The following is a 14,406-nucleotide window of genomic DNA, read 5'->3' on the forward strand; positions in this document are numbered from 1 at the left end:
AGAGGAAACAGGCTACCCTGCATAATGACTTAGCCACTCCAAGTCTCTATTTAAGCCTAAATTAATAGTATCCAATTTGCAAATGAATTCCAATTCAGCAGTTTCTCGCTGGAGTCTGGATTTGAAGTTTTTTTGTTTTAAGATAGCGACCTTCATGTCTGTGATTGCGTGACCAGAGAGATTGAAGTGTGTGTGTGTGTATGTGTGTGTGTATATATATTTATTTTGACATAACACCGGACTCTGCTTATATAAATGTGGTCATAGGCTTTTTTCCAATTGGTAGATCATAAGATCTCACTCTGGGTGAAAGTTACTTTTTTTTTTTTTTTTTACAGCGTAAAACTGACAGGAGATCTGAATTCTCCTCCAGACTGTGCTATTGACCTCCTGTGTGACCTCAGGCCTAGTCACTAAACTTCTGTTTTTCCCATCAGAAAGATAGAGAAGATAATGCCTCTTTTACAGTAGCCTCGTGAAGCTCAGTTCATTAGAGTTTTGTAAAGCCTTTTGAAATCCTTGCATAGACGGTACTATAGAAGAGTGTAAACTCTTTCAGGTAGAGACTGTGACTAGCACATTCTAGGTGCTATGTAAAATATGACTGTCTTGGTTCTTTTGATGAATCATTTCTCTAACTGCAGATAACTTTTTAAAGCAGACTTCTATCAGACATGTGTTTAAAGCCTTTTGAATCATAGTGACATACTGCCAAACTGTAACAAAGGTCTCCCTCAAAAATGTTCTGCCTCATTGGCAAGGAGAAAAGAGGGCTGCAGTAGCTATAAGCTGCTTATTCTGTGACAGCAGTTTGGTCCTGCTGTTTCTCCTCTTCCTCCTGGAGAAGCCAGCAACAGGGAGTGGGTGGGAATGCAGTCCTCCAACCAACAACACCTCTAGATGCACGAGAGCCAGCTGTTCCTCTTGTAGCAGCTGCCATAACAATTGTAGGCTTACCTGGGTGAGCAGAAGCTAGCTAGGTCCCCGTCTTGAAGGGGTCTGAAAATATGAGGTGGAGCATTTTTGAGTTGGCCTCTGGGGGAAAAAAATATCCGTCCTCCCCACTCCTCCTCTCCCAATGTGACACATTCCTGTCCTCCACCATCACATCACGATGCACAGGGCTGGGCTAGGGGTGGTGTCAGCAAGATGTTTATTTGGGGTATACATCAAATTTAACAGAGTGATTTGTATATAAAAAAGTGTGTGTTGGGGAAAGATACAGTCTTTAGGAATCTTAGAGCCTCCTATTGCAGAAGAGTAGAGCCTAGCTGCTTGTGCCTTTCATCCCCTTTGATTGGTTTATATTGACATACATTTTCAAGGCTATCTTCTTAAAACAAAGTGGGTAGAAACTTTAAAAGGCTGAGATTTTCTATCACTGGACCTGAAGTCAGCTCTTTTAACAAAGTCTTGCACAAGCCCCCTCCAGACTGCCATTAGAAAAGCAATTATTGTGTATACTATAGTAAGGTTTCAAATTAAATCCACAATACCACAGGTGCTTAATCCCTATTGTGGATTAACTTCTTACCCAGTTTAATTTTTAAAATTAAAGCTATTGTTATTCGTAGTGGTCTGGTATAAAAGTTTTAACGCATTAAGTTTTTAATAAAAAGAAAAGGAGTACTTGTGGCACCTTAGAGACTAACAAATTTATTTGAGCATAAAAGCTTTTGTGAGCTACAGCTCAATAAATTAGTTAGTCTCTAAGGTGCCACAGGTACTCCTTTTCTTTTTGTGAATACAGACTAACACGGCTGCTACTCTGAAACCTGTCATTAAGTTTTTAATAACTCCCAGGTGGATGCATTTTAAAACCCTGTATGCCAGATTTTGTCAGATGAGATTTTATGGCCAATTATAATCACCAGAATAATGTGTTTACAAACATAAATGCTGACACGATGTTAAATTGGTACTCCAGGAAACTTGGTACTTTGTAACATCCTATTATTTATGTTGAGGGTAGTGCTCTGAAGCCCTAGTTATGGACCAGGACCCCATGGTACTAGGTCCTGTAGAAATACAGAACAAGAAGATGTTCTCTGTTTAGCAAAGCACAGTCAAGTCTTTGTTAAGGATTCATTGGAAATACATTGCCTTATAGCAGTGTGCTTTAATTAAAGGTCAAACAAAATTGGTTTGTCATCCAGACTTGAGTGTAATGAATAGGTTTGTCTGATATTCCTAGTCAGTGAAGCTTTTGTTTATCTTTCAAGCCACAGATTCCAGCATGGTGGAAGGTGATTCCCAAATACAGATGGGAAGATTTATTTCATTTTTACAGGTAAAGAGTGCATCTTGGCTTTGGAGCAGTTGTACTCTGTTTTTTTCTACTTCTCAAATGGACTCATCAGTTACAGTATCCTATTTACATCCCATTCAAAGGTATTGGGAGTCACTTTTGTGTGCAGATTACAATTTCTTGCCTGCACATCTGTCTCAACCAACCTCCTTCACTCATCCTTTCAAATAGAGAGCTGTTAGGTGCAGTTTGTTCACTATTGTGTTTCTGCACTTAAAGCTGTTTCAAGCACTGTAAGCCCCAGTGTGAGAAGGTTAAAAGATTTTCAGATTCGGTTCCCAAATAAACTAGTTTATCTAAACAGACTTCAACAGGAAAAAATGTAGTGGGACTCTGTCACTTTCTGTTAAAGGTCTAACATTCTGATGCATGTTTCTGATGGTAAATTTTAGTTTTCCACTGAATAAAAAGTGGTAGTGCTGGCAGGAATTAAACTATTTGTTTGTTCATCTTCCTTTAGCTTATAGAAAGAGGTAAGATTAAAACAAGCAATTTAAAAAAAAATTGTTGATGCCGCACAAAAAATATTCTGGGGAGTAACATGCCTCTTAGAAACAATTGTGTTTATTACCAAGGACACTTGAATGAAAACAGGATGTGTGTTTCCAAGGATTTCCTTTGTTCTTGATGTTCATTCTACACTAGAAGTTATCATTATTTTTCTGGAATGATTTCCATAGCAAGTGATTGTCCAATCACAAACAGGATCCTGTTGTCATGAAAAATTTACTTGTAGTAAAAAATGAAAAATATATACTGCTTAAGCAAAACTGTGTCTAGAAAATGTAAATTCAGCCTTCATTAAACAGGACTTTATTTACTGTCTTGTAAATATCATGTATCAGAGTTCTTAGTGGTCCCCTTTGGTAGACCAAAGATCAGAGGAAAATACTTGCTAAGCTCTCCTGCATGCAGTTGCTAATATCTCTGCCTTTTCTTGTGCACTTTCTGTCTCCTGATCTTTGTTCTTTCCTGCTTAGCCATCAGCTTTCTTTTTCACTTTTTACCTCCCAATTTCTTCTACTCATCTGTTCAGGGGAGAAGATTTGTTGATGGCTCTGTGGGCCCATGCTACATGTGCTTCTGTGGCTCAGCTGAGAGTTCTGGGAGCTAGGAGGAGAGAGTGGCTGAGTGGGTGTTTGCTTACACTCCTGTATGTAAGATATCATCCCAGGACCATAGAGGGAAGGTTGGGGAGCTTTCAAATATCTGTATCCGATTCCTGCTTTATAAGAATCTGTAGGAAGAATCTCTCCTTACTGAGTCTGTCCTGTTCCCATTGCTGTGCTCCACTTTCTAGTCCCCAAAAGGAATAAGCTGGTGGCAGTGTCTACCATCTGGGAAACACTAATACGGTAGTGATGTGCAGAGCTGGCAGAGGGATCAGAATATGCTGTTTTCGTATAGCTGCTTGTCACGGAGTCCCTGGGCGATGCTCTGGAACTGCTCCCCATGAAGCCAGTCAGGACTCTGGGGTAGTCGCCTTTCTGTGAGCAGCCTGTCTGCAGGACACACAGCTCACACAGCTTCCACCTTCCTGGGTCTGACCTCGGAGCATTCAGCATCCTCTGCCCCTCCGTGCGCTTCCCCCCAGTGAGTCCACTCAGGTGGGGCTCCTGGGGAAGCCAGAGGGTCCTGCACCCCAACTTCGCAGTCAGACGGGACTCTCAGCCAGCCAGTAAAACAGAAGGTTTATTAGACGACAGGAACATGGTCTAAAACAGAGCTTGCAGGTGCAGAGAACGGGACCCCTCAGCTGGGTCCATTCTGGGGGGCAGTGAGCCAGACAACCACGTCTGCACTTCACTCCATGTCCCAGCCAGCCCCAAACTGAAACTCCCTCCAGCCTCTCCTCCTCTGGGCTTTGTTCCTTTCCCGGGCCAGGTGGTCACCTGATTCCTTTGTTCTCCAACCCTTTAGCTCTCACCTCGCAGGGGGGAAGGGCCCAGGCCATCAGTTGCCAGGAAACAGGGTGTCGGCCATTCTCTGTGTCCAGACTCCTGCACACACCGGCCCTCTAGGGCTCTGCAATGATCATACACCCTTACCCCACCACCTAGATACTTAAGAACTGCCTAGGGGAAACTGAGGCACCCCCACACTATTCAGAGGAAACATTAAGAAGAGTCCCACTTCGTCACATCTAATACGGTAGTGATGTGCAGAGCTGGCAGAGGGATCAGAATATGCTGTTTTCGTATAGCTGCTACATAAACATATTCGCTGTTTGTTATGGATTTGGCAGTTCTTGGTATCCAGAGATTGTTCTCAGCAGATGTAACAGCTAAATATTTACCGAGGTGATATTAAAGAGACAAACTATCATACTAATTTAGGAATACCTGGCAATGTTTCACTACCCTCTGCAGGATTAAACCACATAATCTTTAATATACTTAGAAGATTTTCAAAATCTGTCAGTTGTTTGCAGCATAGTCTGTTGCTGACAGCTGGATATGTGCCATGAAATTGGACTTTCTGCCTTAAGCATTTAAAGGGGCAATGTTAACTGGTTCTAGGCCTGAAATTTAGGTTCTGTTTTTAGAAACCTCAAAGCCAAATACAGAAAGAATGTTTAAATGAAAATGAAGTTAAAACCCAAACAACATTTTTAAGCAAGTGAAAAGCAAAAAGTGAAACTGACCAAGCTGTTCACATGTCCAAGACGAGTGAAATGTAAACCAACTGCATATATAATAAAAAGCCAATTTAGAATTTTTCAAACTCTTCCGTTTGATATAGTTTAAAGCCAGAAAGTACCAATAGGTCATCTAGTTTGACCTGAATACCTCAGACCATTACGTTTCACCCAGTTATCCATGTGTTGAGCCCAGTAACTTGTGTTTTAGCCAAACACATCTTCCAAAATGGCATCTAGTCTTGAGTTGAAAACTATCCACCACTTCCCTTGGTAATTTGTTATAATTGTTAAGTACCTGCATTTTGAATTTTTTTGGCGTAATTTCTAACTTGAATTTGTCTGGCTTCAGCTTCCATCCGTTGGTTCTTGTTATACCTGTCTCCACTAAATTAAAGAGCCCTTTAGTACCTGGTATTTTCTCCACGTGAAGGTACTTATGCACTGTAATCATGTCACCTCTCAATCTTCTTTTGATAAGCAAAACGGATTGAGCTGTTTAAGTCTCACTGTAAAGCATTTTCTCCAGCCCTAGAGTCACTTTTGTGGCTCTTTTCTGCCCCCTCTTCAGTTTTTCAACATCTTTTTTAAAATGTGGATATTTGAACTGGACACAGTATTCCAATATTGGTCTCACCCATGCTGTATTAAAAAGGTAACAATCACCTCCTACTCCCCTGTTTATGCATCCAAGGATCACATTAGCCCTTTTTGCCACAGTATGACACTGTTTATTTGCTTGTCCACTATGACCCCGGATCCTTTTCAAAGTCACTGTTTTCCAGGATACAGTCCCCATTTTATAGGTATGGCCTGTATTCCTGGTACCTAGATATATTTACTTTTGGCTGTATTGAAATGAATTCTGTTTGGATGGGGCCAGCTTACCAAGTGATCCAGATCGCTCTGTATGACTGCCCTGTCCTCGTTATTTACCACTCCACCATTGATTTCAGTGTGTATCATCACTAGTGGAGATTTGCCAGATGACTTCATAATCCTATCCAGTTTACGGCTGCATTTCAAATTTTCACTCCTGTTCTTGTGTCCCTTGCTGAATTCTCTGTCCTCTCCACTTTCAGTTTTAAATCCAGCATGTCAGTAACTCATGAAAATAATCTTTTTTTCTGTCTGTAAGTGTAGCTATTTATCTGTAATCTGTCTGATTTGTGGCTTTAGCTTGGCGTGGCTTCAAAGAGAACAATGGTTGTTTAGGGCTAGAGCAGACTTTTTAAACTTTTTAGGCTATGTACCCCTTTCCAAATAATGTAGTCTACCATGTATCCCCATCTGAGATAGACAGAGGTGACACATGGAGGGACACGCAGAGTCACGTGCCCCGCAGATTTCTGCTTTCCATTTAGCAACAGCTTCTAGAGATTTTCAAATTGTGGGTGCGCCTCCCTAGGTGGGTGTGGAGGAATGTTCGGGGGTGGGGAGGGAGGGAATGGCGATGCTAGGTGGCTCGGGCCGGCCCCGCATAGCGGGACTCACAGGGGAGCACCACCTCCACCCTCTCACTCACCTCAGTGGGCCACTCAGCCTGTTACAACCAAAAATTGTAACTCAAAGGGCTGCCTCAGAATTGAGTTACAATTTTTGGTCTCCACCCTACCCCCCCCGTCTCCCCCCTAAATCCAGACAGGCTGGGTTGCCCTGCTGACCTGAGGTGAGTCAGGGGATGGAGGTGGTACTCCCTCCCCGAGCCCTGCCCAAGGTCACCGGCCCAAGGGCCCCGGGGGGTGGGGTGCACCTCTGTACTAAATAAAATGTATTGTCCACCATTATAGGATTTTTCTCGCATACTCCTTGACAAGAGCTCACATACCTTTAGGGATACACGTAACCCAGTTTGAAAACCACTGGGTTTTCAAAGAAAAAGAGCATGCTTTTGTTATGGAGTTCATAGAAGGCGGTGGTGCTTACACACACTGCCTGAGGGAGAGTTGTAGGAGGCCTTGTGCCTCAGAAGCATAATGTCTTCTAGGGCTCTTTGTTTGGGGTGGGGTGTAACTTATTACATCCATTTTAAAGGTGTACTATACTCCCCCAAGCAAGCACCAGCTCTTGGCTATTGCATGGGTGAAGTGGGGCAAAGCCTTGCCCACTGTCTACACATTTATCCTGGGAGGAAGCATCTGAGTGAAGCTCCCCTGAGCATCAGGACTGTGGTTCTAGCTAGCCCTATTGATGGCGACTCAATAAGGAAAAGGATCCTTACTCCCTCTTCTGCCTCTGTGTAGCTTCATTAGCCCTAAATCCTAAAGAAACATGCTTAAAGAAATGTGTCTGACTTCCTGTCCAGGCTGCAGTTGTGAGAAGCCTCAGACTGGAATTAGGAAGTTGAACTTGGGGTTCTGGTTGCATGATTGTTGTTCACTGTCTTGGAAATAATACCAATGTATGCAAAATTTGTCATTTCAGGAGCTGTCTTGTTTTGTTTCACGGTGCTACGAAGTGGTGATGAATGTAATTCATCAGCTGGCTGTTCTCTATACCAGCAACAAGTAATTATTGGCAGAAATGCTATGTCCCCTTTTTATTATTAAACAAAGTACAAGATGTTATGATCTCCCTAAAGCATGGTAAACATTATAATACTCTGGTCAGAAAATATGGAGAGTGGTTTTTAATGCAGCCTTATATGCCCACATAAGCTACTTTTAAAAGGATTTTATTTATTAAAAGAATCATAATCTGCTTTAAGTGTTTTTTTGTGATGAGATGCAAGAATGTCTTTTAAACTAAAAGGCATATTTCAGGAGAGCTGTCTCTTTTCAGAAGGAACAAATCTTGATGCTAATGTGGCTGATCTTTATATCCTTATGCCTCTAATTGTTGGACTTAGTCCCTGTCCTACTGGCAGGAGGAATGGATGCCTTATGTTAGCTGAGAGATGCTGTGGAGATGCCATTCTAACATTTTGAAGAAATGGTAAAATCAAATTGTTTCAGAAGCTTAAAAAAATTAGGTCAACTTATTTAATTTTAATATTATAAATGTGTGATCATAATATCTATTTGAGCAAACCTGATCAGTTTTTTATTTAAACATTAGTATCATAGATATTGTCTTGAGTATGGCTTTATGTCTTCATATGCCAATTTGACAGTAATGATGTCTTGGTATATGGGAGACAGTGTCTTACATCAGAGGGTCTTGGGCATTTACTTACTTTGTCTTTGGTTTCATCTGTAGGATTTAGAGCGTGTGTGTTCAGGTGGAGATGCTATGATTGCTAATTAGTCTTAGTTATTCATTTTTGTTTTGTGAATTTTAGTGTATATCACTTGCAGAGACTAAGGGCATGATTTTCAGACATGAAACTCCAGTTGAAGTGAGTGGAAGCTGTGGGTGCTTGACACCTCTGAAACTCAAGCCAATTTGTATATCTGGTCTCAATGTACAAGCAACACTCCTTGGCTAAAGTCACATGGGAAGCATATTTAGATTGAATTTTTGCAGTTTATAAAATTTAAAAAAATCATGCAGTTTATAAAATGGCTGAAAAAAGTATGCATAAAATACATGCTGTTGAAGGGGATATGCACCCTCCATGATATGTGCATAACTTCTATTATATTCCCATAAATGAGTCAATACTAAATCAATGCAATGTTACTGTTGTAGGGGCCACTGTACTACTGGAGCTGTTATGTGACAAATCGGATGTAAAATAAAAGAATGGGACCACTTATGGTTGCTGAAAGATCTCATGATGTCTGAGAGTTAGGGATGTGAATGCTAGAGCTTTGGCCATATTCTAAATAGGTTCATTCTTTCTGCCTAAGTTTCCTCTGCTGTTTTAACCGGTTATGGTATTCTTCTGCCCAAGGCTGCTATTTAACAGTACTTTGCATCTCTACACAGCTGCACTGTTTCAGTGGTGAATGAAGTGAAGCTGGGTGTCTAGCTTGCGTATCAGTTGGTTAAGTTTGTAAAGTGTTTTGGGACCTTTGGAATGAAAGACACTATAAAAATGCTAATTATTAACATCACTGGGACTTGTTAATATACATGCGCAACAGCCTAGACCTACAATTTAGCAAACCAATGGTTCATTATGATTTGGAAAATGTTATCAACCTGATATTGCTACATTGGTTGTCAAAACCAATTTTTAATATGCATTTTTATTATGTGTTGGAATATATTTTTCATTACTGATAACAATTACCACAATTACTTTCTTGAAGTATAATATGCAAGTAAAACATTTAAGAGACTGATACCTCTAACAACAGTTAAAATGTGCAAAATAAATAAGTGCTAGCTAATAATGGAAAAATAAGATATTGTTTTGTTTGCTTATCTATTGCAGGAATGCACCTAAAATTATAGTGACAACAGGAGTTCATTTTCAGGTGAGATGATTTAAAGCAATGTTTCTCAACCTTTTTGATGCCAGGGACAGGTTTCCTGCCTTCCTAACTGTGTTAGGGAGATCTCAGGGACTGGCACTGGTCCATGGACCAGTTGTTGAGAAACACTAGTTTAGAGGATTTTAATTTTTTTTTTAGTTTTATAAACAAACCTGAAAAACATTTCTAAGTTTTCTTGTGAGAGAGAGGAGAAAAATGAATTAAAGGATCATTTTCAATGTGTGTTGGAATCCTGCTCTCAGGACAGAGTTGTCCAATCACTGTTTCTGATTATTATATGGAAATGGTCATTACATCCAGATATGGCAAATGCTAACTTTCTTAGATTAAAAGTGGATGGGTCTTGTGCTTGTGCGTCACAAACACTGTTTGAGAATCCTACCTTCATTGTCAAGACAGGTCAGCTAGCTTATGAGTGGCACCTCCATGCTAACTGTAACATTCCTTCTCTGTAGTGAAAGAACACTAAAATGGGGTAAAAAAAATCTTTGTTTACATGGCATGAAACCATTGGTAACTACTGGAACTTCTTTAACAGACTATGTATGAGCATCTAGGGGAGCTGCTGACAGTCTTACTCACGCTGGATGAAATAGTTGACAATCATGCCACTCTGAAAGACCACTGGACCATGTACAAAAGGTATGCAGTTGGAGCCTTAGACATATTTCCAGTGTAAATATTAAAAACAGGTGGGTAAATTTAGGTCTAAAGAAAATGAGTTGAAAGCCCTGGTATTTGCTAAACTTCTAGGGCTTAAGCCTGTGTCAATGAGAGTTGCCACTGACTTCAGTGGGAGCAGAGTTGGCTCTTCATTGTGTCATCTTACTGGTGCAAGTAAAAACTTACAGTGCCAGATCAAAACCCCTACAAACTTAGCCTGTTAACTTGGGCTGCTGTTACAACCTTGAGTAGAAGGATAATGGCTGCTGATGTTTGAGAGAGAATGTATTTGTTAAGAAATCTTATCTTAAAAGGAAGTGTGAACTGTGGCTAAAACTGTACAGTATCCTGTCACTCTTACTTGAGTCGCCCTATGGACTTGAATAGAAATTTTTGCTTGAGCAGGATCAAGTTCTATGCAAAATTACTGTAGTGCAAAATCAGTTGAGATTTCATAGAAGTCTTCCAATAGGGGTGTATTGTTCTTCTGCAAATTGCCTATGCTGACACAGTGACCTTTAAATTTATTACCTTGTGAAGGGCAGAGACAAATTCTGTTCGGGATGTGTTTAGTGTGGGGGGCCTACATGACCCTGTTTTGAGACTTATCATTTCCTATGACTCCAGACAGCAGCAAGGCAACATAGTGACCAAGGAATCCAAGGAATTTAGACATTAAATATGTTTTCTAATGCTCTCTGCTAGATAACACTGTGTGACATAGCAGGCATTAAGGCCTTTCTTCATTCTTTACCAAAACACTGGTGAAGCCATAATCAAAGAAAGCCTCATTATATGTGCAAGCAAGTTTCTCAGACCCTTGTTTTCCATTCCTAACTGCATTACTAGACTCGCTGCTGGAGGCTGAAGCAGATACTCTGTGTAAAAATGAAGTTTGTAAAAATGAGTTTGTGTGTGTATGGGGGTGGGGGGGATGTGAGAAAACCTGGATTTGTGCAGGAAATAGCCCAACTTGATTGTCATGCACATTGTGTAAAGAGTTGTCACTTTGGATGGGCTATCACCAGCAGGAGAGTGAATTTGTGTGGGGGGGTGGAGGGTGAGAAAACCTGGATTTGTGCTGGAAATGGCCCACCTGATGATCACTTTAGATAAGCTATTACCAGCAGGACAGTGGGGTGGGAGGAGGTATTGGTTCATATTCTCTCTGTATATATAAAGTCTGCTGCAGTTTCCACGATATGCATCTGATGAAGTGAGCTGTAGCTCACGAAAGCTTATGCTCTAATAAATTGGTTAGTCTCTAAGGTGCTACAAGTACTCCTTTTCTTTTTGCGAATACAGACTAACACGGCTGTTACTCTGAAACCTGTGTAAAAATGAGTTCACTGTGACTCTGATCACAAATCAGAAAGAGGAATTCACTGTTAAGCAAATGAGGCCGCGACTTAGGAAGGCCCTGTGTGCTGATACTAGGGCAGCACAGAGACAGTGACTTACTATGATTCTTTATCCTTGAGTGCCAACAGAGTACTCAGGGTGGCATAAAAGAAGATATGGGCCCTTCCTTAAGGAGTTTACAAGCCACTGCAGATTCGCATCTCAGAAAAGGCTAGCAGAAGCTCCTATCAGCTCGAGCAGAGAGGATGCTCTGTTGGTGAGGCTGTTGATAAGGATCTTCTGCGTTCAAGTCCCTCAGCTGGGTGCTTACACAGCCGGATGGTACAAATGGCCAAATTGGCATCTGCACAGCCACTTCCACACGGCCAGCGTGTCCGGATCTGCTCCACAAATGCTGTACCAGGAGGCAGCTGTTTTGATCTACGGAATGGCACCCTTTGTACATGTGAGGTCACCAGTGTACCCACTGTACACCCTCTGCACTGCTGTACCCACTGCACCCTTTGCACACGCTGTACATGTGAGATCACCAAAGGCTCTTATGCAAAGTAAGCTGCCACGGGATAAGCGGGAAGGTGCTCTCATGGATTGGTAACTGGTTAAAAGATAGGAAACAAAGGGTAGATATAAATGGTCAGTTTTCAGAATGGAGAGAGGTAAATATTGATGTCCCCCAAGGGTCTGTTCTGGTACCAGTCCTATTCAACATATTCATAAATGATCTCGAAAAAGGGGTAAACAGTGAGGTGGCAAAATTTGCAGATGATACAAAATTACTAAAGATAGTTATGACCCAGGCAGACTGCGAAGAGCTACAAAAGGATCTCTCAAAACTGGGTGACTGGGCAACAAAATGGCAGATGAAATTTAATGTTGATAAATGCAAAGTAATGCACATTGGAAAGCATAACCCCAACTATATATGTAAAATGATGGGGTCTAAATTAGGTGTTACCACTCAAGAAAGAGATCTTGGAGTCATTGTGGATAGTTCTCTGGAAACATCCACTCAATGTGCAGTGGCAGTCAAAAAAAAAAAAGAACAGAATGCTGGGAATAATTAAGAAAGGGATAGATAATAGGACAGAAAATATCATGTTGCCTCTATAAAAATCCATGTTATGGCCACATCTTGAATACTGTGTGCAGATGTGATTGCCCCATCTCAAAAAAGATATACACCTCTACCCCGATATAACATTAATTCAGATATAACACGGTAAAGCAGCGCTCTGGGGGATCAAAGCAAGTTCGATATAACGCGGTTTCACCTATAATGCAGTAAGATTTTTTGGGTCCCTAGGACAGTGTTATATCTAGGTAGAGGTGTATTGGAATTGGAAAACGTTCAGAAAAGGGCAACAAAAATGATTAGGGGTATGGAATGGCTTCCGTATGAGGAGAGATTAATAAGACTGGGACTTTTCTGCTTGGAAAAGAGATGGCCAAGACCATAACAGGGTTCAAAAAAGGACTAGATATATTCATGGAGGATAGGTCCATCAATGGCTATTAGCCAGGATGGGCAGGAATGGTGTCCCTAGCCTCTGTTTGCCAGAAGCTGGGAATGGGTGACGGGATGGATCACTTGATGATTACCTATTCTGTTCATTCCCTCCGGGGCATCTGGCACTGGCCACTGTCGGCAGACCGGATACTGAGCTAGATGAACCTTTGGTCTGACCCAGTAGGGCCGTTCTTATGTGCAGACAGTGCCATTTTGTAGATCATAAGAATGGCCACACAAAAGGGCAGCTTCCTGGTGCAGCATTTGTGGAGGAGATCTGGACACGTTTAGGGGTAAACAGCATAGTCTCGCAGGCTGAATCTGGCCTGTTGGACCCAGAACCCCATCTGCTGATGGCACGACCCCATTTGGGGTCACAGCCCACAGTTTGCAATCTGTGTGCTAGTGACTCTAGACTCTTAGGGTATGTCAACACTACGGAATAAGGTCGAATTTATAGAAGTCGGTTTTTTAGAAATCGGTTTTATATATTCGAGTGTGTGTGTCCCCACAGAAAATGCTCTAAGTGCATTAAGTGCATTAACTCGGCGGAGCGCTTCCACAGTACCGAGGCTAGAGTCGACTTCCGGAGTGTTGCACTGTGGATAGCTATCCCACAGTTCCCGCAGTCTCCGCTGCCCATTGGAATTCTGGGTTGAGATCCCAATGCCTGATGGGGCTAAAACATTGTCGCGGGTGGTTCTGGGTACATATCGTCAAGCCCCCGTTCCCTCCCTCCCTCCGTGAAAGCAAGGGCAGACAATCGTTTCGTGAGTTACCTTTTTTCCTGAGTTACCTGTGCAGACGCCATACCACGGCAAGCATGGAGCCCGCTCAGGTAACCGTCACCCTATGTCTCCTGGGTGCTGGCAGACGCGGTATGGCATTGCTACACAGTAGCAGCAACCCATTGCCTTCTGGCAGCAGACGGTGCAATATGACTGGTAGTCGTCCTCGTTGTGTCCGAGGTGTTCCTGGCCACGTCGGCTGGGAGCGCCTGGGCAGACATGGGCGCAGGGACTAAATTTGGAGTGACTTGACCAGGTTATTCTCTTTAGTCCTGCAGTCAGTCCTATTGAACCATCTTATGGTGAGCGGGCAGGCGATATGGACTGCTAGCAGTCGTATTGTACCATCTTCTGCCAGGCAGGCAAGAGATGAGGATGGCTAGCAGTCGTACTGTACCATCTTCTGCCGAGCAGCCATGAGATGTGGATGGCATGCAGTCCTTCTGCACCGTCTGCTGCCAGCCAAAGATGTAAAAGATAGATGGAGTGGGTCAAAACAAGAAATAGACCAGATTTGTTTTGTACTCATTTGCTTCCCCCCCTCCCCTGTCTAGGGGACTCATTCCTCTAGGTCACATTGCAGTCACTCACAGAGAAGGTGCAGCGAGGTAAATCTAGCCATGTATCAATCAGAGGCCAGGCTAACCTCCTTGTTCCAATAAGAACGATAACTTAGGTGCACCATTTCTTATTGGAACCCTCCGTGAAGTCCTGCCTGAAATACTCCTTGATGTAAAGACACCCCCTTTGTTGATTTT

At 42.1% G+C, this 14,406-nt stretch overlaps 1 protein-coding gene across 5 annotated transcripts in view; it reads left to right on the forward strand.

The window, feature by feature from the left end:
• Positions 1–14,406, forward strand: part of WASHC4 (WASH complex subunit 4) — a 65,839-nt gene that overhangs the window by 10,199 nt on the left and 41,234 nt on the right. For 4 of the 5 annotated variants that reach the window (XM_073324121.1, XM_073324131.1, XM_073324149.1 and 1 more), the window contains exons 6-9: positions 2,223–2,290; positions 7,371–7,453; positions 9,268–9,310; positions 9,867–9,970. In XM_073324121.1, the coding sequence (XP_073180222.1) occupies positions 2,223–2,290; positions 7,371–7,453; positions 9,268–9,310; positions 9,867–9,970 (298 nt within the window). The other variant, XM_073324159.1, reaches the window with a different exon arrangement.

Source organism: Lepidochelys kempii, chromosome 1 (genome assembly GCF_965140265.1).
Source record: "Lepidochelys kempii isolate rLepKem1 chromosome 1, rLepKem1.hap2, whole genome shotgun sequence".
Taxonomy (NCBI): Eukaryota; Metazoa; Chordata; order Testudines; family Cheloniidae; genus Lepidochelys; species Lepidochelys kempii.